The sequence below is a fragment of the Vipera ursinii genome (genome assembly GCF_947247035.1).
Source record: "Vipera ursinii genome assembly, chromosome: 11".
NCBI lineage: Eukaryota > Metazoa > Chordata > Lepidosauria > Squamata > Viperidae > Vipera > Vipera ursinii.
In genome coordinates, this window is record NC_139524.1 from 17,962,167 (window position 1) to 17,989,081 (window position 26,915).

The 26,915-nt window shown below is 43.8% G+C and overlaps 2 protein-coding genes and 1 long non-coding RNA gene across 5 annotated transcripts; 2 read left to right on the plus strand and 1 right to left on the minus strand.

Moving 5' to 3' along the window:
• Positions 1 to 322: 322 nt before the first annotated feature.
• On the plus strand, positions 323 to 17,317 carry IREB2 (iron responsive element binding protein 2). The gene is made up of 22 exons (XM_083371110.1): positions 323 to 521; positions 2,253 to 2,342; positions 4,649 to 4,814; positions 5,639 to 5,776; positions 6,222 to 6,440; positions 6,921 to 6,990; positions 7,322 to 7,505; positions 8,419 to 8,558; positions 9,541 to 9,712; positions 9,813 to 9,913; positions 10,693 to 10,809; positions 11,241 to 11,400; positions 11,784 to 11,919; positions 12,389 to 12,473; positions 13,044 to 13,200; positions 13,751 to 13,875; positions 14,413 to 14,517; positions 14,591 to 14,733; positions 14,992 to 15,139; positions 15,227 to 15,349; positions 16,470 to 16,655; positions 17,100 to 17,317. The coding sequence occupies exons 1-22, from the start codon at positions 503 to 505 to the stop codon at positions 17,208 to 17,210; spliced, it is 2,895 nt and encodes a 964-aa protein (XP_083227236.1). The 5' UTR covers positions 323 to 502; the 3' UTR covers positions 17,211 to 17,317.
• LOC310645419 lies at positions 17,234 to 20,675 on the minus strand. The gene is made up of 2 exons (XR_014493492.1): positions 20,197 to 20,675; positions 17,234 to 19,959 (listed from the first exon to the last, which is right to left on the minus strand). It is a non-coding gene; the product is annotated as an uncharacterized lncRNA (long non-coding RNA).
• HYKK (hydroxylysine kinase) lies at positions 17,445 to 26,780 on the plus strand. Of its 3 annotated transcripts, XM_083371113.1 has the most exons (6): positions 17,445 to 17,469; positions 20,737 to 20,808; positions 22,974 to 23,326; positions 24,074 to 24,216; positions 25,087 to 25,270; positions 25,974 to 26,780. In XM_083371113.1, the coding sequence occupies exons 3-6, from the start codon at positions 22,981 to 22,983 to the stop codon at positions 26,417 to 26,419; spliced, it is 1,119 nt and encodes a 372-aa protein (XP_083227239.1). In that variant the 5' UTR covers positions 17,445 to 17,469; positions 20,737 to 20,808; positions 22,974 to 22,980; the 3' UTR covers positions 26,420 to 26,780. The 3 variants fall into 3 exon arrangements, with proteins under 3 accessions (XP_083227239.1, XP_083227237.1, XP_083227238.1); XM_083371111.1 differs by lacking the exons at positions 17,445 to 17,469; positions 20,737 to 20,808 and adding an exon at positions 22,326 to 22,619; XM_083371112.1 differs by lacking the exons at positions 17,445 to 17,469; positions 20,737 to 20,808 and having other exon boundaries at positions 22,326 to 23,326.
• The last annotated feature ends 135 nt before the right edge of the window (positions 26,781 to 26,915 follow it).

Here is a 26,915-nt window from a genome sequence, read left to right on the forward strand (position 1 = left end):
CACCAACGACAAGGCCGCCTCTTGGTTTTTGCCTTGAGTCACGTAGGCTCGGTCTGCCCCTAGCGGCGCAAGGAAGAGCAGTGAACTTTCCTTGACGGACGGACCGCTCTGCGTTCCCAAGGCCGGCAGCTTGCCAGCTCTCGCGAGACCTGCGCCCTGAAGTCTCGTTCCTCGAGCCGCTATTCCTCCTCCATCCTTTAAACCTAGGGAGGGGGGGAGAGGCGGGCACTGACGCACGCGCGCCGCCCCTCACGGACGGCCCAAGCCTCGCGAGAGCCTGCGCCGCTTTCCTTTCTTGCGGGCGGCGGAGGTCTCGCGAGAACCGGGAGAGCCCCAATGAGGGAGCGGGGAGGACCGGGCGGAGGCGCTGAGGGGCCCGCCGGCTGTCTCTCTCCCTCCCTCGGTGCCTCGCGGTCTTTGAGGGCAGGGCCCCGCGCCCCCCTCGGCTCTTCTTCTCTCCCCCCCGCCCTCCTCCCCTGGCATCCTTCTTCGGGAGAGGAAGATGGAGGCGGCCCGGGCAGGTCAGTGGCGGCGGGGAAGGGGGCGGGGACGGGGGCCAGGGTGGCAAAATGGCCCCTTCTCCCTTTGTGCCCGCCAGGGCCGGCCTCCCCTCGGATGGAAGGGAGAAGGAAGCTGTCAGCCATCTTTCTCGCTTGCTTGCCTCTCCCCCCCTTAAATTAGTTTGGCCTTTCCCAGCCTGGTGCCCCCCCCTCCCCAAGATACCAGCATGTGTGGGGACTACAATTCCCATCACACACACACACACACACACCCTTTCTGGGCTTTAAGCTACAATTCCTGTTTCCTTTGGGGTGCAGTTCCCATCATCCCCCTTATCAGGACTTGAAACCCCAGTTCCCATCATCTGGGATACAACCACTCCCATCATCCCTGTCCATTTCCCTTGGGGTACCGTTCCTCTCACCCCCACTCCCCTTATCAGGACTATGAAACCCCAGTTCCCATCATCTGGGATACAACCACTCCCATCATCCCTGTCCATTTCCCTTGGGGTACCGTTCCTCTCACCCCCACCCCCCTTATCAGGACTATGAAACCACAGTTCCCATCATCCCCTTCTATGCATCAGCATCCCCATTCCATCTTTGAAACAGCGAGGGGGTGTGTGGGTGGGTTTTGGGGATGTTTTGTAAAAAAAAAAATTTGTAAAACTTTTTAATAAAAAAAGGAAACAGCGATTGCCATCATCCCCTTCCACGTCCTTGGACTACAATTCCCATTGTCCCTCTCAGGTTTATCAAACAGTAGTTCCCATCTAACCGTTTCTTTTGGGCTACAGTTGGTGTCATTCAGTTCCCCTCATCCCCTTTCTTGGGCTGTTATTCCCATCATCCTCGCTCAAGGTCTATTAAATGGTTCCCATTATCCCCTTCCATAGGCCTTACACTACAAGTCCCATCACCCCATCTGAAATCTGTTAAGGCGTGGTTCCCATCATCCCTGCCCTTTTCCCATGGGCTGTACTTTCTGTCATTGCAATTCCAGAAGTGTTAAATAACAGTTCCCATCATCCCCTTCCATGTCTTGGCTACAAGATCCATCATCTGCAGGCCTTCTGCGTTCTTCCCATTTTCATGCTCCCTATCCACATTGGCTTGATTCAGTTCTGCCTTTTTCGGTGCTCCAAGAAATGGCAATATTGGAGGCTAGACAAAAAAAATATTGAGCAAGAGATTAGCAAAATAAGGGGCTGGTTTCTTTCACCTGTTAATTTTCTGCTGCAGTATGTTTCTCCATCATGTAGCAAATTAGATCCCAGCTCTGTCTGCTGTCAGATCTGTGTGCTTGCATAGTAGAAAAAGTGGAGATGAGTGGGAAGCACGCTTTTTCTGTGTGGATTTGAAAGCAAAGTAGTCTCCACCAAGTCACAATCTTTATCTACCAAAAATTTTCTTCCTGGGATTCAGGGATATATCCACATGTTATGGACAAGACTTCCTTCTATATAGACTTCCTTATATATAGAATCTATTATGTATCTAAATTCCACTTAAATTAGAATAAAAGTAGTTGCTATATATAAAATATAGTATCCACTGCAAATTTATAGGAAAAATACAGGAACATGTTTAGTCTTGCAATCTAAATATTTATTACTGATTTTTTAAATTTAGTAGTAAATTACAGTGCATTTAATGGGTATTACTCATAGTGAAAATGGATAGGATTGCAGCCTTCCTGTCCAATTACATACACACACAAAATAACTAATAATCTGTCTTGTTTTTCAGGACACCTGTTCCAGCACTTAATTGAAACACTGAGCGACAATGCAGACAAAAAGTTCTACAACATTGCTAAACTAGGAGGCCCCAAATATGGTAAAAATATATTTCAGTTGTGTCTTTCTAATATAAACCTAATAAATCTAACCTCGTTAAGATTTTTTAAGTAGTCTTAAAACAAATATGGGGATTGGTGGCCTTGTTACTGAACCCATTCTTGGGATTATGCTGCAGAGTTGTAATCCTTAATGCTTTCTCTATTAAAACTGTTTTAATTAATGTGTCTGAGGGTTGCTATTAATTTCCTTCTTCCTGGATATTCAAATTCCAGTTACAAATAGATACAGCCTCCTTTGAATTAACTGCAGTGGGCAATTAATGTGTTGTTGTTGTTGTTATACTAAAGGAAGTTAGTTCATTTTAACTTCTTGCTCTTTTTTGGTTCGATGAGAAACCTGTGGACCCCTTTCATAACACAGTATTGCAAAATAATATTAACTCCTCTGGTGACACTACATCTAGAAATGATCTTCCTTAGTTCAAACGTATTTATTTTGTTCTACTTGAAAGGTTTGTTATATTTTCAAATTAATAGAATCTATTTAGTGAATTTCAGAGAGGACTGCAGAAAAAACTTATTCAAAATTATAGCCTTTGTTTATCAGTTGGTTCAGCTGGGTGTTGTCACACTGCTGTTTTCCTTATCTTTTAGAAAAAGGACGGAAGTTCTGCTTGCTATGTGTACTTTTCAAGAAGCAGGTAGTTGACCATATAAAACACTCTCTAAAAAGCATTATGGGGGAGTCTATTAATTGCTCACTTTCCTTCCAGAAGATGACCAGGATCTTTAATTTACACTAGACCAACATGTGGAGGTCTTTTGAAAGATGAGCTTGAGTTGCTCATCTGGTCTTTCAAATTGTTTGTCATTTCATTTATTCCTGCCTTCCTTCCCTAATGGAAGTGCATTGAATGATGAATTTGATTCCTGGATAAGTGTGAAATCTCCCCATATGAATATTGAAAGTTGAGATCAGAGCCGTTAAGTTATTGATGAACTGTTCTTGGTTCTCTGTCACATTGAAAACCTTGAAGATAGTTGTAAAGTTGTTTGGTAGTCACTGGAGTGTATGTTTTGAAATAAGAAACCCTGTTAGGGAATGTCTGTTTCTTACTTAACAGTCCAAACTGCAAACACTCTTGTCAGCTCATAAACACTTTTCTATATGGTTAGCCTTTGATGAATCACTTAATGAGGGAGAAATTACCTTGTCTGCCTTAGAAAACTCATCTAATTTAAATGAAGCTAGTGAAGCCTGCAGCGATAGTTTGCAACCTTCAGAGCTGAAAAATTACTATGTGGGTCTACTGACACAGGCTTGCTTTATGCTTATTAAAAAGAATAGTTGCTTTTTCTTTCCGAGGTGGTGGTTGTAAGCTCGCAGACTTGCAGAAATTTCCAGTGCCCTTGGACAAATGTTCTCATAATTCATTACAACAGAATTATCTTTTACCTCTTCTGCAATCCTTAATAAAGTTAGCAATCTAATTTTGAAAGGTTCCCTAACTACCAGCCGTCCCTACTGCTTGTAACAAGTCATGTGGTTTTCAGTAAGCAACATTAAATGGATTTATTGAAATACGTGCTTGCCGGATTCCAAAATCCAAGAACAGAACATGTGAGCTCTTACTCCCGGCCTGTACTCAACCGTAAGGAAACTTAACACCAGGAATAGCAGCAAATGCTTCTTAATATCTTGCGTATTTTCAAATGGTGCTTAAAGGAAAAGCAATTCAATTGCCGGCTCTTGCGGGTTATAAAGTAGGCTTCTCCCGTATAGCACAGGTAGTCCCTGACTTATGATGGCAGTTGAGCCCAAAATTTATGTTGCTAAATGAGACAGTTAAGTGAGTTTTGCCCCCATTTTATGACCTTTCTTGCTCCAGTTGTTCAGCGACTCGTTGCAGTTGTTAAGTTAGTAACACGGTTGTTTCAGTGAATCTGGCTCCCCCATTGACTTTGCTTGTCAGGAGGCCACAAAAAGGGACCATCACGTGACCGTGGGGATATTGCAACGGTCGCAAGTGTCACAAGTCCCACTTTTTCCAGGGCTGTTGTAGCTTTGAACGGTCAATGAACGGACTGCTGTAAGTTTGAGGACTGTCTGTAATCAGGACGTAGCAGCTGCCTTACGTCAAATTTGTTGGACTAGCTCAGTTGTACAGATTGTGTTGTATCACAGCTCTTTTATCTCCCCGGGCAGAAATCCCTTTATTCCAGGATTCTCCAAACTTGTCAACTTCAATTCCCAGTTTCCTAATTTAGAAGGAAGCCTGTGGCAGGGATACCAGCACCAGCGTTTATCCTCAAGCCATTTAGCTACTACTCTGTCCATTTGCAGATCTCCTGCCTTACACCATACGGGTCATGTTGGAAACAGCCGTCCGCAACTGCAATGGCTTCCTAGTGACAGAAGGAGACGTGATGAATATCCTGGACTGGCAAGCCAAGCAGAACAATGTTGAAGTGCCCTTTTGCCCTGCCAGAGTCCTCCTCCAAGATTTCACGTAAGACCCGCTTTTCCCGAGTTCTCTGTTTTACTTAGAAGCTGATGAGTTTTCCTAAATGTCCTGGGTGGGCCTTTCCGAATATTTAGATTTGTCAGAAATTCAGGTCGTCGTGAGTTTATCCTGGCAGTGGCTCCGAAGCAATAGCCAGCGAAAGTCTTGTTAGGATTGAAATAACAAAAGATCATTACGGCAAGTTGTATGTTTCAGGAGAGCTCCGTGCAGGCATTCAGACAGGAATTTTTCCCAATGAGCCTAATTGACAGGTTGGTCCTCCACTTTGCCACCAAGCTGTTGTCTTCTCAGCCAACGTACGATGGGACTCGCATGTTAAATGTAGCCATGATGTGGCTGTGTAGTTTAAGCTTTGCCTAATGCAAGAAACCATCCATTATCTGTGGTTTAGAGCAGGGGTAGGCCACCTTGGCTCTCTTATGACTCGTCAACTTCAACTCCCAGAATTCCTGAGCCAGCATGGCTCAGCTTGGAAACCTCTCCCTTTTCCCTCAGCATGGCTGGCTGAGGAATTCTGGGAGTTGAAGTCCACGAGTCATAAAAGAGCCAAGGTTGCCTACCCCTGGTTTAGAGCAATGTGTGAACTCAGCTGCTGTGGCTTAAACCAGGGGTCTCCTCCATGCTGGCTGAGGAATTTTAGCAGTTGAAGTACACAAGTCTTAAAAAGTGGCCAGGTTTGGAGACCCCTAGCTTAAACCCTAGTTAGAATCACTGTTAATCCTCTTAGTGAGATGGATCCCACCTTCTTTGGATCTACATTGCTGGCCTTTTAGATATACTAAGTAGAAAACCTTGTTCCCTTTTGCCAGTGGAATTCCTGCAATGGTCGATTTTGCCGCCATGAGGGAAGCGGTGAAGAACCTCGGAGGAGATCCCACACGAGTCCATCCTGTCTGCCCAACAGATCTTACGGTGGACCATTCTTTGCAGATTGACTTCAGCAAATGGTATCCATCGAATTGTCAGCTTCCTTATATTTTGCTGGGGACAGGTGGATGGGGCCCAGTCTTGAGAGAGTGGAACGCTTGTCTTTAAGTGGATAGGCTCAAAAATGGGGTGATGTTGATCTAATTTAAGTACATTAAATCTCCTTGTATTGGAAGCAGGAATAGGGAATTTCACAAAAACACACAATATTTCTGGGATCTTCCATTCCCAACAACCCAATCAGATTTTGAGGTACCAATATAAGGAAACTAGTATGTATTCTCTCCCCCCCCTCTCTCTCTCTCTCTCTCTTTCTCATTAATATTGATGTTCCTTTTGCCTGTGGAGACTAAAAAACAAAACATTTCTAATGTTCGTGTCAAAAGTATATATTATAATTTAGCATAATAAGAATTCAAAGGACTGCAACGAACAAAGCATTCTCTCCATTTCATTTTTCCCCAGTGCAATACAGAACGCTCCGAATCCCGGAGGCGGTGATCCCCCACGGCCCCCTTCCTCAAAACTCTCCCCGCTTAAAGCTCCTCGGAAGCTCCCCTGCCGAGACCAGTCCAGCTGCAAAGGACCGTGTGATGGAGAGTCAAAACGGAACCCGGGGCAGTTTTCTGTGCAGATTGAGAACACCCCCCTCTTGTGTCCTTTTCATCTTCAACCAGTGCCTGAGTAAGCTTACCTTTTTACATTTCCCTCCTGGCTTTGCAGGGTCATTTATGTTAGGCAGTCAAAAGCTATCAGCTAGCGAGACTGGCTTCCACCCACATCTTATCTGCACTCACGTATTAAGCTTACTTTGGAACCAACATCAAACCACCTTTGTGGCGAAGGATTTTCACTGATGGGAAATTGTATATGTTAGTTTGTTTATAACATTTATTGGCCACTCATCTTACCATAGGGTAACTGTGTGGCTTATAGCCATCAAAATATATCTATACGTATACAATTAAAACCTAAATAATTAAAATAAAACATTAAAACCTAAGGACACGTGGGAAATAGCACTTTCACCCACTAACATTCTATTTTTCATTGTGCCAAATTTCCTGGAACGTTAGCAAGAAAAAAAAACATTTCTTGGGCTGTTTTTCTTAGTACTGCAGATAACGGTTTTAATATGTTTTTTTTCCCCTTTCATCTACTTAGGCCTGAAACAGTATTTAAGAATCAAGAAATGGAATTTGGAAGAAATAAAGAGAGACTCCAATTTTTTAAGGTACGTTGCTTTGAAGGCAATGTGACCCAGGAGAATTTGATAGAAAGGCACTGATTATTATTTGTTATGGATAGATAAAGATGTGCCAAGATCAGAAATTATCTCCCCTCTTCTTTCCTACTATATAGAGGACAGGGGAAATTCTCGTATTAATCCCCACTTCCCCATAGGAAAGAAATTAGGAGTAGCCAGCTGCTCCGGGGATGCAATTCTCAGAATTTGCAAGTGCCATTTATTGGGGAGGTGTCAGAGTGGAAAATGCTGATTTAGAAAGTGTGAAACTAATATGCCTTTTCTGTCTGCCTGTTTCTCTTTTTATGAATTAAACTAGTGGGGTTCCAAAGTTTTCAGAAACGTCTCAGTAATTCCTCCCGGGACAGGGATGGCCCATCAGATGAATCTGGAACACCTGTCAAGAGTAGTATTTGATGTCAAAGACTTCCTTTATCCTGACAGTGTTATTGGCACAGATTCCCATACAACCATGGTGAACGGCTTGGGAATCCTGGGATGGGGTAAGTCGCTTGAAGAGGCTTTTGAATATCTTTCTAAAGAGATTGATTGGGGTAATATTGGTACAAAGATGGTTAATTTTTAAGAACAGGATGGTTGGCAGCCCAGTGGCTCCCCAAATTATTTTCAAATGTCAGCATCATGGTGGTCTCTGTTACTTAAATTGAAACACTTTTAGATTACAGTTCAAAAGACAGGTCGTGCAGTGTTCAGAAGAGACGAAAGATTGTGGGCAAAAATATTTCCTATAGCTATTACTGCACAGAGTTGTTCCCTTTGTCTTCAAGGGAAGTATTTTTTTGTGTGTAAGCATGTTCTTGCACTCGTCACTATTTTGAAATTGTGCCCTCTGGTTCCCTTTCATTAGGCAGCCCTTTTAAGAATTATGGCCCCGTATTTACAATTAAACAATAGCCCGCAAAACGTAACTTTAAAAGGAAGGGATGTAAAGAAGGTGTCCAGGGTTGTCATCTCAGTTTTCCTTGAACACCACTTGCCGGATAATTTTCTTCTGAAATATATGTAGAAGCTATGGGGAGATATACCAGTTTATATCGTGAATGGAAGAACTGTAAAAATCGCTATTGATAATAACACAACCTCATAAAATCCTTGGGGTGATGTATACAATATACTTTATTTAGGCATATAGCCAAAAGCCACATACAGGAAGAAAATGAGGTCCAGATCCAGGTTTCTTTTGCTGAAGATGAAAAATGTTAACGTTTACCCATCGAAAGGTCCACTCTGTTTCATCTAAGGCATATGTCTTCCAGACATGAATTTAGGACAATATTGAATTTTTTCAGTCCAGCCTGTTTTATCCATCAGACGAAAGAGCACTTGGATAAAGATTTCGTTGTGGTGTAACGCCTCCGTCTTTAAGCTGTTCAATGCTCCTCTTGCCCCATCTAGGGACGGGTGGAATTGAAACAGAAGCGGTCATGCTGGGTCTCCCCGTCACCCTCACTTTGCCCAAGGTGGTTGGGTGTGAACTGACTGGGTCGGCCAGCTCACTTGCCACATCCATCGACGTAGTCCTGAGCATTACAAAGGTACGTCAAAGCTCCCTTTGGGGCCAGAGAGGCAGTGTGGTCATGTGCAAGCAGCCACCAAAGGTAAAACCCAGAGTTGTGAACCACAGGATGGATGGCCATATCTAACTTTGAAATAAATATTTTTTTTAAAAAAACTGTAGATTTCTCAACAGCAGTGCCATTGACAAATTATTTTGCATACCCTCAATGCAGATAATAGATGCCCTGTCAGCTTCATGACTCGGCAGCCAAATCTCTACTAAAGCAGCCGTTCTTAGCAAATGTTCAGCGTTCTTCCCACACTTATTACTACTTAGCTGGATAAAGAAGCACTTGCCTCTGGGAAGTTGTAGAACAGCAAAGTTTCATAAGGAGAAGTTGTCATTGTAGTAAGATTTAATCTTACTGTTCTATTAGGGAAGAATTGGGAGGTTTCTGCCTTCTGGGTACCCTTGTCTTGTTTGTGGCTATCAGATGAGTGTTAACGCTGTAATTACAGTTGGGTTATGTCATGGCTCCTCTTGTTTGTACACTGAATAAAGGAAGAACAAATTTTTTGCCAGAAATTGGCAAAAAAGGTTGTGAATCACAATCATGTGACCACAGGACGCTACAACTGATCATAAATGCAATCCAGTTGCCAAGCTCTCGAATTGTGACCACATGGCCACGGGGGCTGGTACACAGGTCCTAAAATGCAAATATAGCTTGTAGGTCACTCTTTCCAAGGCTATCGCAACCGAACTGTCATTAAACCAAATGGTCATAAGTTGAGGGCTACTCGTACTTGGCGTGGATTTTGGCTTCCCTGCCAGAATAATTTTGCAGGCGGTTCTTAATGTAACTACTGTGTCTCTTGCTGGTTAGGAGGGGGCTAGGTCTGATGGATTCCCCTTTTTAAAACCGCTAACCATTTATTTAAAAAAGCAATGATGCTGTAGCATTTCCCCCTTGGCCGACATATGATACTGGAGGGTTGTTGTTTTTTCTGTCTCCATAGCAACTAAGACAAGCAGGGGTGTCTGGAAAATTTGTGGAATTCTTTGGCCCCGGCGTTTCCCAGCTCTCCGTTGGGGACCGAACCACCATCGCAAACATGTGCCCTGAGTATGGTGCAATTCTGAGCTTTTTCCCTGTAGATGATGTAACATTAAAGCACTTAAAGCATATAGGTAAGGCTGACACCGTAGGAGGAGATTTGGTTGGCTAAAGCAGCCTCATTAGTTGCTCAATCTTTGCAGATAGGATCAAACTTTTGAATTTTTCTCATAGGCTTTGATGACACCAAACTCAAGTCCATGGAGACGTATCTTAAAACTGTGAAACTGTTTAGAAATTACCAGTATTCTGCTAAGGAACCTGAATATTCCCAGGTAAGCACGGACGGGGCCAGCCTTTTTCAAAGTTATTGTGTTTTGTTTGCCCCTCTTGTCTTGTTTCTTAAAGATTAGCCTTTTCATTCGAAGGCACTTATTAAACTCCCAAGAAAATCACCATTTCTGTAGACTGAGGCATTTTAGGCTCTTTTCAAACAGGTTGTTGTGCTCTCATAGTAACATCTAATGAATTATTGGCAATGGAATAAATTCCTTTTTGATACAGTTGATTATTTTATTCATATTTCATACTTCTTAACCACCCATATCCCTCAGAGGGAGGGGGCTCTGTTGCCAAGGCTTCTAGAATGAAATATCACTAGGACTTTTGAATAAACGCCATTATTTAAGTGGTTGATCTAAAGCAGGGGTCTTCAAACTTGGCCCTTTTATGACTTGTGGACTTCAACTCCCAGAATCCTTCAGCCAGCATGCCTGGCTGAGGAATTCTGGGAGTTGAAGTCCACAAGTCATAAAAGGGCCAGGTTTGAAGACCCCTGATCTAAAGCATGTGTTTTCCAATAACATACAAAGCATAAAGAGACACGGAATTCAAGATACCGCCTTTTTTTAATGCCAGCTTGTCCTCAGAAATGTTTGTCAGTATATTCTAAAATAGAATAACAGAATTGGAAAGAACCTTGGAGGTCTTCTCGTCCAACCCCCTGCTTAGGCTAATTATCCTTGCTTTTGCCCTGCTCACTTTAAAAGCCAAACACCAGCACAACAGCATCAGTTGTGAAGTAAGAACTAATTAAAACATTTTCCCCCATCAGATAATACATATTAACCTGGCTTCTATAACGCCGTATGTAAGTGGTCCCAAAAGGGCCCAGGATAGAGTGGCTGTAACAAACATGAAGAGCGACTTTCAAGCCTGCTTAAGTGAAAAGGTATGTAAAGTTTTGAAAGTCCATCCGGCTGTTTTAAATGTTGGCAAGGGAATTCCCCTCTGGATATTGGAAAGCCTTTTCCTATTGGTTGGAATGTTTTGAAGATTATAAGAACTATCTAGAGCAGAGGTCTTCAAACTTGGCCCTTTTATGACTTGTGGACTTCAACTCCCAGAGTTCCTCAGCCAGGCATTGGCCATTAACTGCTTGTCCCAAACCCATCATAACTGAAGTAGGTGACACAGAGTTTCCAGATTAACTCATTTGTGGCCCTTCAGTTTTTTTATTTCTGTCGTGAGGATTGGACTGGGCAACATCAAAACCTGTATGGGTCCCAGAGTTCTGGTGTCTCCCTTCTTAATTCCCCAACAGGGAGGAACGTCTGGTGTGTGGTGGGACTGATTCTGCAAACCCCCTGTTTGATCCCCTAGGTTGGCTTCAGAGGCTTTCAGATCCCCGCCGAAAAGCAGGGCAGGGTCATTCCTGTGGAATATGAAGGAAATGAATACACGTTGGCTCACGGATCGGTCGTCATTGCTGCCGTCATTAGTTGCACCAACAACTGCAATCCATCCGCGATGCTAGGAGCAGGTACGCGGGCTTCTCTGGCATTTCCTACATCACGTTGCTGTAACGACCACAATTGGGAGCTGAATTTCCATTGCTAAGCGAGGCGGTTGTTCAGCGAGTTTCTCTTCCCCCCCTATCCCAACTATGACCTTTTTGACCACCGCCGTTAAACGAATCACTGCCGTTGTGAGGCGAATTGTGATGGTTATTAAAATGAATCTGGCTTACACCCACACACCCATTGACTTTGCTTGTCAAGTGCCAAACATGACCGTGAGGATGCTGCGGTGGTTGTAAATGTGAGGATTGGTCGTAAGTGTGAGGACCAGCTATCCTCCATTTGCAAAAGGGGAAAAAAAGGCAGTCATGGCATTATTGTAACAGCGTCTTCCCTTTTCCATTAGGTTTATTGGCTAAAAGAGCCACTGAAGCTGGTCTGGCTGTTAAACCTTACATACGAACCAGCCTGTCGCCGGGGAGTGGAATGGTCACCCATTATCTCAGTTCCAGCGGTGTATTACCATACCTCAATAAACTTGGGTACTATTTTCTTTGCTCTGATTTGTTATTTTTTTCACCTGCTTTGCACAGCTTTGTGTTAGCCTTAGCAGAGAAGATTCCATTTGTGTTTTTTTTAAAAAAATAAAATAAAATGAAGGTGCCCGTTAGTGACCCTGGATCATGCCCACCCAGCAGTTGTCTTACCGCTGAGCAAAGTCCCTTTCCTTCAGATGAGTGTTTCCCAATTTTGCTAACTTCTACATAAGTGGACTTCAACTCCCAGAATTCTTGGCAGCGGCTATACTAGCTTGGGCTATTCTGGGAGTTGAAGTCCGCCCATCCTAAAGTTGCCAAGGTTAAGAATCACTGCCCTACTGATTTCCACCTTGAAGGCCCAGCTGTTGTGCAGCAGCCCTTCCCTAGATTTCACAAATGCCTTGTTTACTGAAATGCAGTGAAAATGTGAATGAATCCAGAGCGAATTACAATTTCCTGCTGTTCACTGTAGGTTTGAGGTCATTGGCTATGGCTGTTCCACCTGTGTGGGGAACACTGCCCCTTTGCCAGAAGCCATTCAGAATGCGATTGTCCAGGTAAGCTTTACTTCGTGAGCTATCAGCAGAGCGTACATTTTTGCAATGCTGTATTTTGATAGGTGAATGCTTATCGTAAATAAGATTTTGTCCTTGCTGATTCAGCTGGAAGGTGGGTGGGTGGGTGGGGAGATGGGACAGCAGATCTTGTTGAACTGGGACATCAATGGCCTTAAAACCAGTAGCGATTGTTTTAGCAATCCCCTGGTTTAATGCAGCAGGATAGAAACCAGGCGACAGTGAATTCTAGTCCTGCCTTAACCATAAAAGCCAGCTGGGTGATTTGGGGTCAGCCTTCCCACCACCACCACCTCTTTCAGTCTAACTCACAAGGTTGTCGTCACAAGGAAAATAGGAGGAAAGACTATTAGGTTCGTTGGCTGCCTTATTTATCAAAATCATAAAGGCGGGGAAATAACTACACAAAAACTACATCTGCATAATTTGGTTGCTTTTGGCTTAAGAACAAACTATGGCTTGAGTTGCAGGGAGGTGGTTTAGAAGAGAATGAGAGTACCAAGAGGGGGGGGAAATCCCATTTTGTTCTCTTTTTTTGTTTTTTCTGTTCAGGGTGACTTGGTGGCGTGTGGCGTTGTGTCTGGAAGCAAAAACTTTGAAGGTCGTCTCTGCACCTGTATCCGCGCCAATTACCTGGCTTCTCCATCCCTAGTTGTTGCTTACGCGATCGCGGGAACTGTGAACATTGATTTCCAGACTGAGCCACTGGGTAACTGCGTTCGTCTGGCTTGAATTTGTCATGTGTGATATTGTCAGAGGGAGCTCTCTTACGTAGGAGTTGAAAGCCCTGTTCTGTGGTGCTCTTTGGACAATTATCTACAGTAGTGTGGTTTGTTAGCAGTTGCTGTGGCCTTAAACCTGTATCCCAGCATCTTTTGCCAAAAAAAAAGCTCTCCATGGAAAATATCTGTAGTTCAGGGTGGACTATAGAGTCCTTAGTGCTGTCTGGTGGTTTTCTTGCCGACATCTCATTACCCAACTAGGTGACACAATCAGTACTCAATGTTCACCCATCACAGCACCGTCAACACCTTCAGAGCACTGATGTTGTTACCTAGTTGGGTAATGAAACGTCTGCAAGAAAGCCACCAAGCTCAGAAGAGCGCCAGAGATCTCACAAAAGCTCTCCAAAGTGCCATCTGTGATCCCGTGTTCAACCTTACAAAGAAAACCTTTGGACTTTACTTGCTTACTTTTCACTTCTCTGAGTAGCTTCGGCTGACTGAACATTATCTCTACCGTTCTCCAATTTGTTGCAGGGATTAATCCTGAGGGCAGAAATATCTTCCTGCGTGATATTTGGCCTTCCCGAGAAGAGCTTCAGCAGATAGAAGAGGAGTTTGTAATAGCGTCCATGTTTAAAGAACTGAAAATAAAATTGGAGGTAGTTTATCGTTTTTCTTTCATCGGAGGAAGGCTATGCAGGTAGTCCTCAGCTTACAGCTGTTCATTTAGTGACCCTTCAGACCTACGTCAGCAGCACTTAAAAAAAAAGCAACTTACAACCTTTTTCTCCACTTAACGACCGTTGCCACATCCCTGTGGTCACGTATCAAAATTCAGCCGCTTGGCAACTGACTCATATTTATGACGGTTGCCATGTCCCGGGGTCACATAATCCACTTTTGCGATTCTCTGACCAGCGATGCGGAAGCCACATACACTTAACTGCCGCGTTACTAATTTAACAACTGCAGTGATTCACTTAACGGCTGTGGCAAGAAGAAAGGTCATAACAAGGGGCAAAACTCACATTTAACAAATGCTTAGCAGCAGCAATGTTGGTTTCAAGTGTCATATGTCGAGGACTACCTGTATACCATTTGGGCATAAAGCAGGATCAGAGGACCAGAAACAAAAAAAGGGGGGTTGTTGGTTGTTTTTCTTCTCTTAACGAAAATGGTTCCTCCTTCTTCCCCAGAAAGGAAATAAGCGTTGGAACTCTCTGGAAGCGCCTGAGTCCACTTTGTTTACCTGGGATTCAAAGTCCACCTATATCCGATGCCCTTCCTTTTTTGACAAGCTTGTAAGTAGGCCGGCGTTCGGCGTGAGCGCGTCCGTTCAGAACGTGCCGGATGCTCAACCTTGTCTCTCTTCAGGCCAAAGACCCGCCTCCTCTCCAGGCCGTTGAAAACGCTCACGTCTTGTTGCACTTGGGCGACTCGGTCACCACCGATCACATCTCACCCGCCGGAAGCATTGCCAGGGGAAGCGCCGCCGCGAGATATTTGATGAGTAAAGGGTGAGTCTTCAAAGAGGAGGGAGACGAGCAGGATGTCCAGTTCCTCCTCAGAAATTCCTTTCACCTGGCAGTGAGAAACAGAGCAGGCCTACTTAGTTGCAAAATGGGATTAACTGAGCGCGCTTCGGCCTTCTAGGTCGGAATTTGCTGTAAACAAGAGATCTTTCTTTCTTTCTTTCCTTCCTTCCTTCCTTCCTTCCTTCCTTCCTTCCTTCCTTCCTTCCTTCCTTCTCTTTCTTTTTTTCTTTCTTTTTTCAGCCTCACACCCCGTGAATTCAACTCGTACGGGGCTCGTCGGGGGAACGACTGTGTGATGACAAGAGGCACCTTTGCCAACATCAAGCTTTTAAATAAGTTCATCGGCAAGCCGGCCCCTAAAACAATCCACTTCCCAACAGGGCAGACGGTGAGGCTATCATCACAAAGGAAGTTTGTTATTGATTATCTAACCACAGTGAATATCTGGTGACCTGGCTCTTTGTCCTAATTGCAGCTGGATGTGTTTGATGCCGCTGAGTTATATCGGAAAGAAAACATCCCTCTGATTATCTTAGCCGGCAAGAAATACGGATTGGGCAGCTCAAGAGACTGGGCCGCCAAAGGACCTTTTTTACTGGTATTCCATTTTTACTTAAATCCATTGTTGTTGTTGTTATTGCTGCATTTATAACGGTGTTTCCGTGCGCCTCAGCATATGCTCATGCGGGCCACATGACCATGGAGATATGTCTTAGGACAGCAACCCCCCCAACCTTTTGGGCACCAGGGACCGGTTCCGTGTAGAGAGGTTTTTCCGTGGACCGGAGGATGCGTGGTTTTGTGTGCTGCCTGCATCCTGTGGCTTCGCTTGTTTGCACGGACCGGTTGCTGGCATGCCACGGCCCGGTACCAGTCCACGGCCCGGGGGTTGTGAATCCCTGTCTTAGAATAAAGCTGACTCCTTCAGCTAAGAAACAGAGGTGGGCCCCCACCCCCTGGATTCAAACATAACTGGATGAGGGAAACCGAAACCTCTACTTTTTTATAGTTAATGCAGTCGCAGGAATATATCTAATTGCAACGATCTCTTTCCTCTGTTTCTCTTAGCAAGGGTTGCTTGCATTTTGGAGTCTGGTACAGTGCTAGGGACGCGGTGGCTCAGTGGGTTTGGACGCTGAGCCTGTCGATCAGAAGGTCGGCAATTTGGCGGGTCGAATCCCGAGTGCCGCGTAACAGAGTGAGCGCCTGTTACTCGTCCCAGCTTCTGCCAACCTAGCAGTTCGAAAGCACGTAAAAATGCAAGTAGAAAAATAGGAACCACTCCGGTGGGAAGGTAACAGCGCTCCGTGCGCCTTTGGCGTCTAGTCATGCCGGCCACACGGAGACATCCTTGGACAAGCGCTGGCTCTTTGGCTTTGAAACGGAGATGAGCACCGGCCCCTAGAGTTGGAAACGACTAGCACACGCATGTGCGGGGGGGGGGGAACCTTTATCTTTTACCTTACAGTGCTAGGAGGCACCGTTATTCCTGTAGACTGCCAGGATCCTCTTCCCCAACATTTATCACAGGATTGCAAATGGGCCTAAACTCGAGTAGGGATCCCAGTGCTTCTGTCTGTCCCCCTGTTTATTAGCCTTCCGAGAAAACTCGGGATTCTCCATTTTAAAATCCAGACTCCTGGATTAGAGCAGTACGGTGGAACGAGACAGTATCTGAATTGGATCAAACTTTCTTTTCCCCCCCTCCCCCCCCACAGGGAGTGAAAGCCGTGATTGCAGAAAGCTACGAGAAGATCCACAAAGGCCACTTGATTGGCATGGGCATCGCACCCCTTCAGTTCCTCCCGGGGGAGAGCGCACAGTCTTTGGGCCTGAGTGGCAAAGAGCAGTTTTCTATCTTCTTCCCTCAAGAGGTATCGCCTGGAATCACCCTCTGTGTAAAGGTATCGGCTCTTTCACTTCGCCGTGTGATTCCGCCGCAGTAGTTGATATTTTGGGAACGTTTGCTTTCATCATATTTTTTCTTAAGCCTTTTTTTTATAAGGGTGGGGGGGGGCGGAGAGCGAGAAAAGGAAAAATAAAATAAGGCACAAAGTAAATAAGCGGGTTGTTGACAAGCTTTATTTATAGTTGTTAAATTTTGAAACCACCTACCTTATTTACAGAGCGAGTGAGTGTATTTATGTTTTACCTTATGACATTAGATGAGAATTTTCAACATTGAATGTGCTATTTTGGAAACGACAGGTTGTTCGCAAAATCTGTGTAATGTAGTCAGCAGACAGTGGTGGAATCCAGTGTCAAATTTTACTCTCCCTGGAAGAGGCAAAAGTCTCTCACTGACCTGTGAATTTGTCTTTTTGTTTAATTTATTTCTTCTTCTGAAGACGAGTACTGGCAAAGCATTCCAGGTGGCTGCCTCATTTGACAGTGATGTGGAAATCACCTTGTACAAACATGGCGGCGTGCTGAACTACATGGTCCGAAGGCTGTTGTAAACTGTTGTAAAGCCCTGTTGCCACCTCGGAGGACTGCCAACTCAGCCAGCCTCTTGAGGCCTCGGGCTGAGCCTTCCTCTCCCGTTGGAACTGCTGACAAAGCCCCATTGTGCTCAGATAACTTTGTCCATGGATGTAAAAGATTGTGAAATTGTTGTAGTGGCCGCAGCGAGGTCCTCCCGGATTTTAAAATACTCCGAATGGTGCTATTGACGTTGTTAGACGTTGACGTGTGTGTGTGTGTTGTGGAAAGAGAACTGTAAGTATGAGGGGAGGGGGGGGGGGTTTAATCTTAGACCATTTTGTATATAAATTATGTGAAAAACCTGAAACTGAATTGTGAAGATTTTAAGCTAGATTCCTTACAGTTCTTTTCTCCCTTGATTTTTTTTTCTTGGCACCTTTTACCTTCCTCCTGCTGTTTCTTGGTTTGAGCATAGCACACGGTGTAATGATGTGTGACTCCCTTGTTTTAAAATTGGGAGGATCCACAGTTCTGAAATTGAACCCAAACGCCCACCAGCCTTTCATCCAATTTATGGTACCAGCCGCCCACTCGAAAGTTTAAGGAAAGCTGGCATAGTGTGTTTTGTGTTTTGTTTTGTTTTTTTAACCAACCTTCCCCTGTTTCAGGGGTGGGCAACTCTGGCTACTTTATTCCTGTGGCTCAGGAATTCTGGGAGTTGAAGTCCACTGGTCATAATGTTGCCATTGTTGCCCCCACCTCTGCTCTATTTGGTGCCTTCCAGAAAAGGGGGGGACTGTTTGCAGTGGCCTCATCAAGTGGAAATTTCTGGGAATTGGCCCAGACACTGAAGGGGATGCTCTCCGAGCAAAAAATCTTGCTCTGTGAAAAATTCCAAAGCTGAAATTCAATCGGAGGAAATGCTGTTTTCCAAACAGAAGCTGCAGTGACTTCTCTGGCCTCCTAGGTGTCCTTCTAAGGAGTGGCTGTCGTGGAATTTAATTGGATTTATTTTGTCTCTCGCTTAAATAACATCAGCTTTCTTTTCTCAACTGGCTTTGGCTGCTAACAGGTATTGAGACTATTGTCTGCTCCTTAAACGAACAGAGAGGAATTCCTGTTTCTTCTCTTCAGTTTGTGCAGTGAACAAAACCTGTTGGGTTTATAAAGTCAGGTGTCTCCCAAGTTTTCTTCCAATCGTTCTGCTCTTCCCCAAATGACTATATTTGAGATAGTGAGAGTGACTTTATTCTGGGCAGCAAAGAATTTCTTAAGTCCCCAGAAGTTTACGGTAATTTTTGATTTATTATTAACGGGAATTTCTGTAGCGGAACTAACCTGAGCTCATTTAAAAAGTCTCTTCCGCTTAAGATGTTTATAAACCTGGGTTTTTTATTAAACCAAAGAGACCCTATGTAATAGAATAAATACATCTAGTAAATTCTGTGTCACTAAAAGTGTATATCCTGAAGTTTTGAAAGACAAATTAATTTGCACATTTACTAGATTTCTTTTTAAGGCCAAATGATTACAAATATGGATTATAGAGGCAGGAAGAAGTCGGCAACCTTTCTGCCCAGTCCCTTTGAACTTAGGTATTTTTCCAACAAGCTCCTTAATCTACAATCAGAGACATTTTTTTCTTGAGTCCATATTTTTTTCCTTTGTTATTGAATTATTATTTTTTGCTGATTTGAATGAAATGCTTGAAGTTCTGTCTTGATGATCACAAAGGGCAAAAGATAACAATATCTCACTTTTGGTACCTAAATTATTATTAATTTTTTTTTCAACTTCCAGGCATCTTCCGTATTCCAGGCACTGTTTTCCTCTCATCCCAAGTAAAATGCATGCCCTAAAAAAAAACAGGGTGCCTTATAGAGACACCCCACAGTCCTCTAACCATGCTGGCTGGGGAATTCTGGAAGTCCACAAGTCTTAAAAGTTGCCAAATTTGGAGAGCCCTGCTCTAGACCGAAAACCAAAACCAACCCTTCTAACTTGGGATTTTTTTTTCAAAACCTGTAATTGACATTGCTGACCCTTTTAGTAATCTGACAGTCCTGTGAAGTAAAAGCATCATCAGTGAATGGCCTCCTCCGTCTAGGTGCTGATCTCTGACATTTTTTCAAATGGGTGGGTTCAAATGACCAGCTTCTCCCCAGCCCACCTCAGGTTACTGTTTTTGTTGCATATGTGGCCTACAGATATTAGAAGATCCGTCCAATTGCAGTTCTCCAAGCGTCACATCCAAATTATGATCCATATTTTAGGTCAAACCTGGGGGTGGGCAACTATGGGAACTTGATGAGTTGTGGACTTCCAACTCCCAGAATTCCTGAGCCAGCCTGTGGACTTCAACTCCCAGGAATCCTGAGCCAGGCTGGCTCAGGAATTCTGGGAGTTGAAGTCCATAGGTCATAGTTGCCCATCCTTGGTCAAGCTCATTGACACGGCTTGGCTTTTTTCCTCTTAAATTCAAAAGAGAACATTTTGGAGGTCGCAATCCTATCCTTTTTTTAAAAAAAAACTTCAATTTCCTACGGACATTTGGGAAGAACTGACTATATAAGTAGATTGAATGGGAGATGGACCTAATGTGTGAGCCACCCAAGAGCTTGGCAGAGAGCCCTCATAGCCCTCCTGACTGACACTGGTACATTGTCATTGAATTAAAAAGCTGAAAGCCCCGAGCTGACCAAATCTCAAAAGATTTCAGACAGCTTTGGAAAGGAAAACGGGGTCTGAAAACACTACTCCTCACCTCTGGAGGACCTTAACGACCTCTTGAACGATATCACAGATCCGCAGACTTACATGGATTAATTCCCCTTTCTGAACCGATAAAAGCATAATGATTTAGACCAGGGGTAGGCAACCTTGGCTCTTTTATGACTCGTGGACTTCAACTCCCAGAATTCCTGAGCCAGCAGCTGGCTCAGGAATTCTGGGAGTTGAAGTCCACGAGTCATAAAAGAGCCAAGGTTGCCTACCCCTGATTTAGACACTGTGATAGGAGACCTGTGCAGTGCTACTAATTGGAAGCCAAACCACTGAATGCTTTTCAAGTTGACAGCGCACGACGTATTTTAATCAGAAGGCACTGGGTGTTCCATAATCTACCCTAATCTTGGGCTGTCATGTGAGGCCAAAATCACAAAAACTGGAAACATGTCCGGTTTTCGCGTTCTCTCTTCGATTTGGCTTCTGAAAAGAGCCATGATTGAGCCCTTGATTAGGTTGTTACCAGACCAGGGGGAGGGGAAGAGTTTTTTTTTATCAATTATACGCAGCAAAAGAATACCTGCATTTTGTTATTCTCACACGAGCCACTGCAGCTGAGTGTCTGCTCCTTTTAAGCCAATGATAATGGATTACGATGGCTTCCAATCCACTAATAGGTATTGTATAGACCTCTTAAAAGACAGAAGTTGAATTTGCTGACAATTGTGCATAAAATGTTAAACTGATGTAAATTATTTTTAATAAAGAAACGCTGTACCATGTCTCGGCTGCAACTGGTTTTTCTTTTTAACCCCCTTGTTTTGGCAAATATTCAAGGGGACTAGACGAGACAAAGCTGCCTTAATGGCTATGGTAAAGTGGCTGAGGACGTCCATCACTTCCTAAAAGGTTTGTGATGTTGCACAAAGGTGAAATGAGCCAGGGTTGGTTGGCAAACATCCCTTTTTATGAACTGACAAGTTTGAAACGGCCTCCAGGCAAAGATACAAACAGCTATCCAGATTCATTGAAAGAGATGGGACTACGTAGGCATCAAGCAGAGGCAGCTGGAAATTTCCACGGCGAGTTCTTTCAGTCAAATAAGGAAGGGAGAAAAGATTCTTCCTTGAAATTCTTCCAAATTAGATTTGATTTTGACATTAAATGACCGGTTGAAGTTAAAACCAGCCTTGGTGGAGCAGTGGGCTAATGCCTCCTTAAGTAACACCAGCTGCCTGCAATTAGTGCAGGTTCGAGTCCCACCAGGCTCAAGGTTGACTCAGCCTTCCATCCTTCCCAGGTAGGTAAAATGAGGACCCAGATTGTTGGGGGCAATTAAGATGACTTTGTAATAATGCCGCTTGGGGGGGTGAAAGCCCTAATAAGCAGGCATATACGTAGAATGAAGGCTACTGCTAAGCTTGTAAGCCGCCCTGAGTCTTCGGAGAAGGGCGGGATATAAATGGAATTAAAAAAAAAATTCTGTACAGAGAATGTATATGCATCATTGCCGTGGTCTGGAGCTGCCCATAAAGTTCAGTTGAATCTTAACAGTAAATCTCTCGCCTGAAATCTCAAATTTGGTTTTCTTTACATTCAGAATTTTTTAAAAAAAATCTGCTTGGTTCTCCTGAGAGTTTGTGGGGGGGTGGGGGTGGAAGTGAAGTGTAAAGTTGGGATCCTGTCTTATTTAGCATGACTTTATTTAACTGTGGTACACTGAATTTCTTAATTGGGTATGGCTTTGCCCAGCAACCAAAGTCACAAATCTTAATTAGTGAAACCAGTTGGCTTTACACCACAATTCAAAATCAAATCCCATTAACAGCCAGTCAGTCCCTGTGTGAACGCAGCTATTGTCCTGGGTTTCAAGGTTGTAAAAATTTCAGCTCCAAAGCATCTGTGCAGCGTTTGAGCACCTAACGAAACCGTATAAGCATCTTGGAAAAGTTGGATTTATTTCAGTTGCCTCCTCCCTCCCCCGCCTCCTTTAAATCAGTTCTTTCCCAACCTTGGGAACTTTGAGACGTGTGGACTCCAACTCCCAGAATTCCACACGTCTTAAACCTTAAAACAGACTTTGCAGTTCTGCAGAAATTGCAGACCAAAGAAAAAAATAAAATAAAAGCATAAATGGTAATATAGGAAGAGCATCAAAATGACAACTCTTCGGATGTAAAATTCCCTTTTAAAAGTCATGGATGGGGGGAAGATATTTACGCTCCGGATGAAAATCTGTTCAATTTGGGCTTTTAAAGGTGATCTTAATAAAAAAAAATATGGTGACTCTGGCATCAGAAACACACAGAGAGAAAGGAATATAGTCATTAATTAGACTTGGGATCAGAAAGGGGGCGGGAACTAAATTCCTTATAGCCAATTAGAAGCCTCCTTACAAACTGTCCCCGGGCGGCGACAAAGCAATGTTTAAGCCTGACTTTGATTGGACGGCAGCAGAGGCTGTTGCTTTGCAGGATTGCAGGTCGGATTTTCCCAACTTTTGAATGCAGTTGAATTTATTTAGGATTATTTTACTCCTGGCCCTATCCAACCAGCTGCCGTACTTCCCCATCTGGAAAGAAAATATTGCATTCTGCTTTAAGTTGTACGCACACACGTGGAAAACATGTCAGGTGCTCCCTGCGGACTCTGGAGAAGGTAACAGCCCTATCTTTGCACAACTGGCTTACGGTGGAGAAATTTGTACGTTTGTTGCTCAGGTAAGACCTCCGATTTGAGTTTCCAATAGAAATTCTGCCCTTCCAAGTTCACACGTTTTGTTTTTGTCTTGCAGCACGCCTTTAATTAGAACATATTTTTATATATGTTACAATCATCTGACTTCCCTCTCTCTTAATAAAGGAGGGTGTTGCACATCTGGTGTATTTGGAATAGAAAATAGCAAATAACTCTGATTCCAATCAGCGTATTTCTCAACCGTAGCGCCTTTCTGATGGGTGGACTTCAACTCCCAGGATTTCCCAACCACCAACTTCGGACTTTGACTTTGCAATTTTGCCATTGCAGCTACTAATAAGTACGATAAGCCCAGCTTTTCTCTTGCCCCTCTTTAGATGCACCATGTCTTCTGGAGACCAGCAGCAGCTTCGCCCCCTGAGTAAGCCAGCATTCACCGAAAAACAAGCCGCTGAACTGGTCCGAAGAATATTTGGCCTGGAAGTCTCCCAGCTCAAATCATTGCCCAGCTATGATGATCAAAACTTCCACCTGTGTGCTGCTTCGTTCCCAGAGAAAGGAGAAAGCACTGGGGACTTTGTCCTCAAAATTATAAATGCTGAAGATAGCAAGAATTCGGATCTCATCGAGGTGCAGACCCAGATAATGATGTTTCTGAACAGCGAAGGCTTTCCTGTGGCCATGCCCCATCTCACCCAGGATGGCAAGGTGATGTTTCTGGAAACAGTAGGTGAGGAAGCTAAACATACCGTTGGCATTCAAATTCTGCCTTTTTTTCCCTTGGAGATTCTCACTCCTCCAGGTCCTGGTTGTCCCAAAGGGGCTTTTCCAAAAGGCAGCTGGATTGTCTTAGTTGTGTTTTTTTTTCCTTGAGGAATTGAAGAAGCTTCTTGGATGAGAAGTGCAACTTTTTTTGAGGCACAAACTAAGAAAGTCCAGTAATCTTTTGAAAAGCACCTTTGATATTTCCGCTATTTCCTTCTTGGCTGGCATGGTTACGACTGAACGAACCTGCCCTTTGCTGCCTCTTATCTTGCTGTATGTATTTTTAAAAAAACAAGGCATTTAGTTCTGTGGACTGATGTGTGCATCAAGAGTGCATAACTACAGTGTGTTATCCTAACTAAGTTCTCCATGGAAGTTGTTTTCCTTCATTAATAGCAGTTGGCACTTCCAGTTTGGGGCAAAACTGTGCCCATAGCTACCCATTGGTTTTCTTAATGACCCTTGCAAAAAGGACATACAATCGAGCAAGTCATGTGACTGATTTGTTTTACAAGCATTATGACTTACAACGTAAGGGTCATAATTTGAGGAGGACCTGAATAGGGTTCTGTAATATTCCACATGTACTTTTTAAGGGTAAATATTTACTAAGAAGTTTGTTCCAAACTGGACTTTTCTAACAGAGAGGCATCTCAGCTGGGCAATAGCTGTGAAGCGACTTAGCAATTTAAGGTCTCTTTTTACCGCTTAGATACTGGATCCTCCACCCAGACATTTGCAGTGAGGTTGTTGAGTTACTTGCCAGGCAAAACTGTGGCCACCCTTCCTGTGACTCCTCCAATTCTCTTCGAGATTGGACAGATGGCAGCCCAGCTGGATAAAATGCTGGCAGAGGTGAGGTTTACAGTGGGGCTTTACAGAAGGAAAGAAATGGGAATTTATTTCCATGTTAGACCATTAGTAGAATTTGATCCCAGGTTTGCCTGGCCAAGAGACTTTGCAGCTTTATAGAGAGAAGGTGTAGGGACGCGGTAGCTCAGTGGGTTAGGACGCTGAGCTTGTCGATCAGAAGGTTGGCAGTTTGGCGGGTCGAATCCCGAGTGCCGCGTAGCAGAATGAGCGCCTGTTACTCGTCCCAGCTTCTGCCGACCTAGCAGTTCGAAAGCACGTAAAAAATGCAAGTAGAAAAATAGGGACCACTACGGTGGGAAGGTAACAGCGTTCCGTGCGCCTTTGGCGTCTAGTCATGCCGGCCACATGACCACGGAGACGTCCTCAGACAAGGGCTGGCTTATCGGCTTTGAAACGGAGATGAGCACCGGCTCCTAGAGTCGGAAACAACTAGCACGCATGTGCGGGGGAACCTTTACTTTTACCTATAGAGAAGGTGTGTAGGAAATTTACTACATGAAGCTTCCTGTTGAAACCACACTTTATATCAGCCATGGCTGGCTAAGGAATTCTGAGAGCTGAAGTCCACAGGTCTTAAAATGGCCAACATTGGACACCCCTGCAATATATATTTCACCTTTCAATTGGACATTCGATAATTACAATAGACTCTAGCCAGACAAATAAACAATAGACAAGCCAGGATATTTGGGCTTTATTAATGCTTTATTAATAAAGTAATTATAACCTGGGATTCATCAGTGGGATTTAGGAACAAGGATATCCATCTGTCTGGAATAATGTTACTAGGTCCAAAAATATATCCTCCCTTGCAAAAAAATTGATTTATTGTGTTTTCTTCTCACTTCAAAGAAATTCCAACATCCGTTGATAAAAAGCTTACATAGGGGTGAATTTATCTGGAATCTGACAAATGTTCCTCTTCTGAAAAAATACATTTATGCTCTTGGCAAGAGCGAGCATCTGAATGCAGTGGAACAGGTGATCGAGCAGTTCCAAATTAATATAATTCCAAAACTGAGCACCTTTCGGCCCTGTAAGTATTTTTATTCAGTGTGATAAGATCTCTTTTGTTTTTCCTTTGCACAGGCCATGTGAAGGTGGGGAAACAATTTTTTGTTGTTTTAATTGTTGCGAACCATTCAGAGACCTTCCTTCCTTCCTTCCTTCCTTCCTTCCTATTTATTTAGCCATGTCAACCATAAGGCAACTGTAGGTGGCCTACAGTGTAACAAACACTTTAAAATACAAATCATTATTATGAATAAAACTAAATGATGGGGTGGGGGGCAGTAGTCTGAGCAAGTGAAGAGATTGGATCTTCTTATTAATCTTATCAACCACCTCCAGTGTGATGTTTCCCCATTGTGACATGGGCAGCTATACAAATTGGTTGGATGGAGGATGGTTGGATGGATATAGAAACTGACAGATGTGGCTGGCTGGCTGGTTGAATAAATAGAGATGATAAAGATATTTAGACAGATAGATAATAGATGAGAGAGAGAGAGGTAGACATAGAGATAAATTGCCTCCAGTGGCGAATGAAATCTGTCTGCCATTTTGCAACAACTGTGTGTAGCCTCACCCACCAGAATATTTGAGAAGAGGTCCATTCTTCATTAAGGCCACCCTAGTTGCTTTGTGATGTGAAACAGCACACTTGTCTACAAAGTTCACCATCCCACCATCTCTTCTCCCATAGTCTCGAGTGACCTTCTTTGTCCTCTTTGTCCTAGGCATCAATCACGGAGACTTCAACGATCACAATATTCTAGCTGACCTTGTTTCAACCTCTCCAAATCCACAGTACAGAATCTCCGGGATTTTGGACTTCAGCGATATGAGTTACGGCTACTACGTGTTTGAAGTCGCCATCACCATCATGTACATGATGATCGAAAGCCGAGAGCCTCTCCTGGTGGGCGGCCATGTCCTGGCTGGGTTTGAAAGTGTGGTTCCTTTGACCCCAGAAGAACGAGCCGCTCTGTTCCTCCTGGTATGCGGGAGGTACGCCCAATCCCTTGTGGTTGCCGCTCACACCACCCTCCTGCACCCTGAGAACGAAGAATATTTAATGATCACAGCCAAAACGGGGTGGAAGCATTTGATGATGCTGGTTGAGATGGGCCAAGAGACAGTTGAGCAAATCTGGTTCCAGACAGCAGAATCGTATCGGAAATGATCCACCAGCATCTCTTGAGAACACCATTACAGATATTATCAAGTTAGAACCAGGGAAAAATTTAAAAGCCACAACTCCAAAGGTTTACGTGGCTGGCAGAATTGTTTCCCAGGCCCAATGCACACTGGTTATGTTTGGTTTTATTTTGGCATGTGTGCCAGAAGAAGGAAAGGAAATGTCAAGCCCTGAATTATCAGGTTTTTGCATTCAGATGTTCAGCTGGGAATTTGCAGCAACAACTTACCTTCATACAGAACAGAAACTCATTGATATCTTCATTGGCACATTCTGCACTTTGTTGAATAAAGTGATGTTCTTCGTAGTTTTTGTCAGAGGGTTGGTGTAAAGTACTCTCAGCTTTGGGCCCTATCTGGTGTGTAGAGAATCATGCAAAATCGTAACTCTTCCCCTGAACATTCAATAGGTGGTTTTATTAAACTGTGTACATCTGCATAGCACAAAAGCCCCACGTGCCTTATCAGATTGATATCAATTT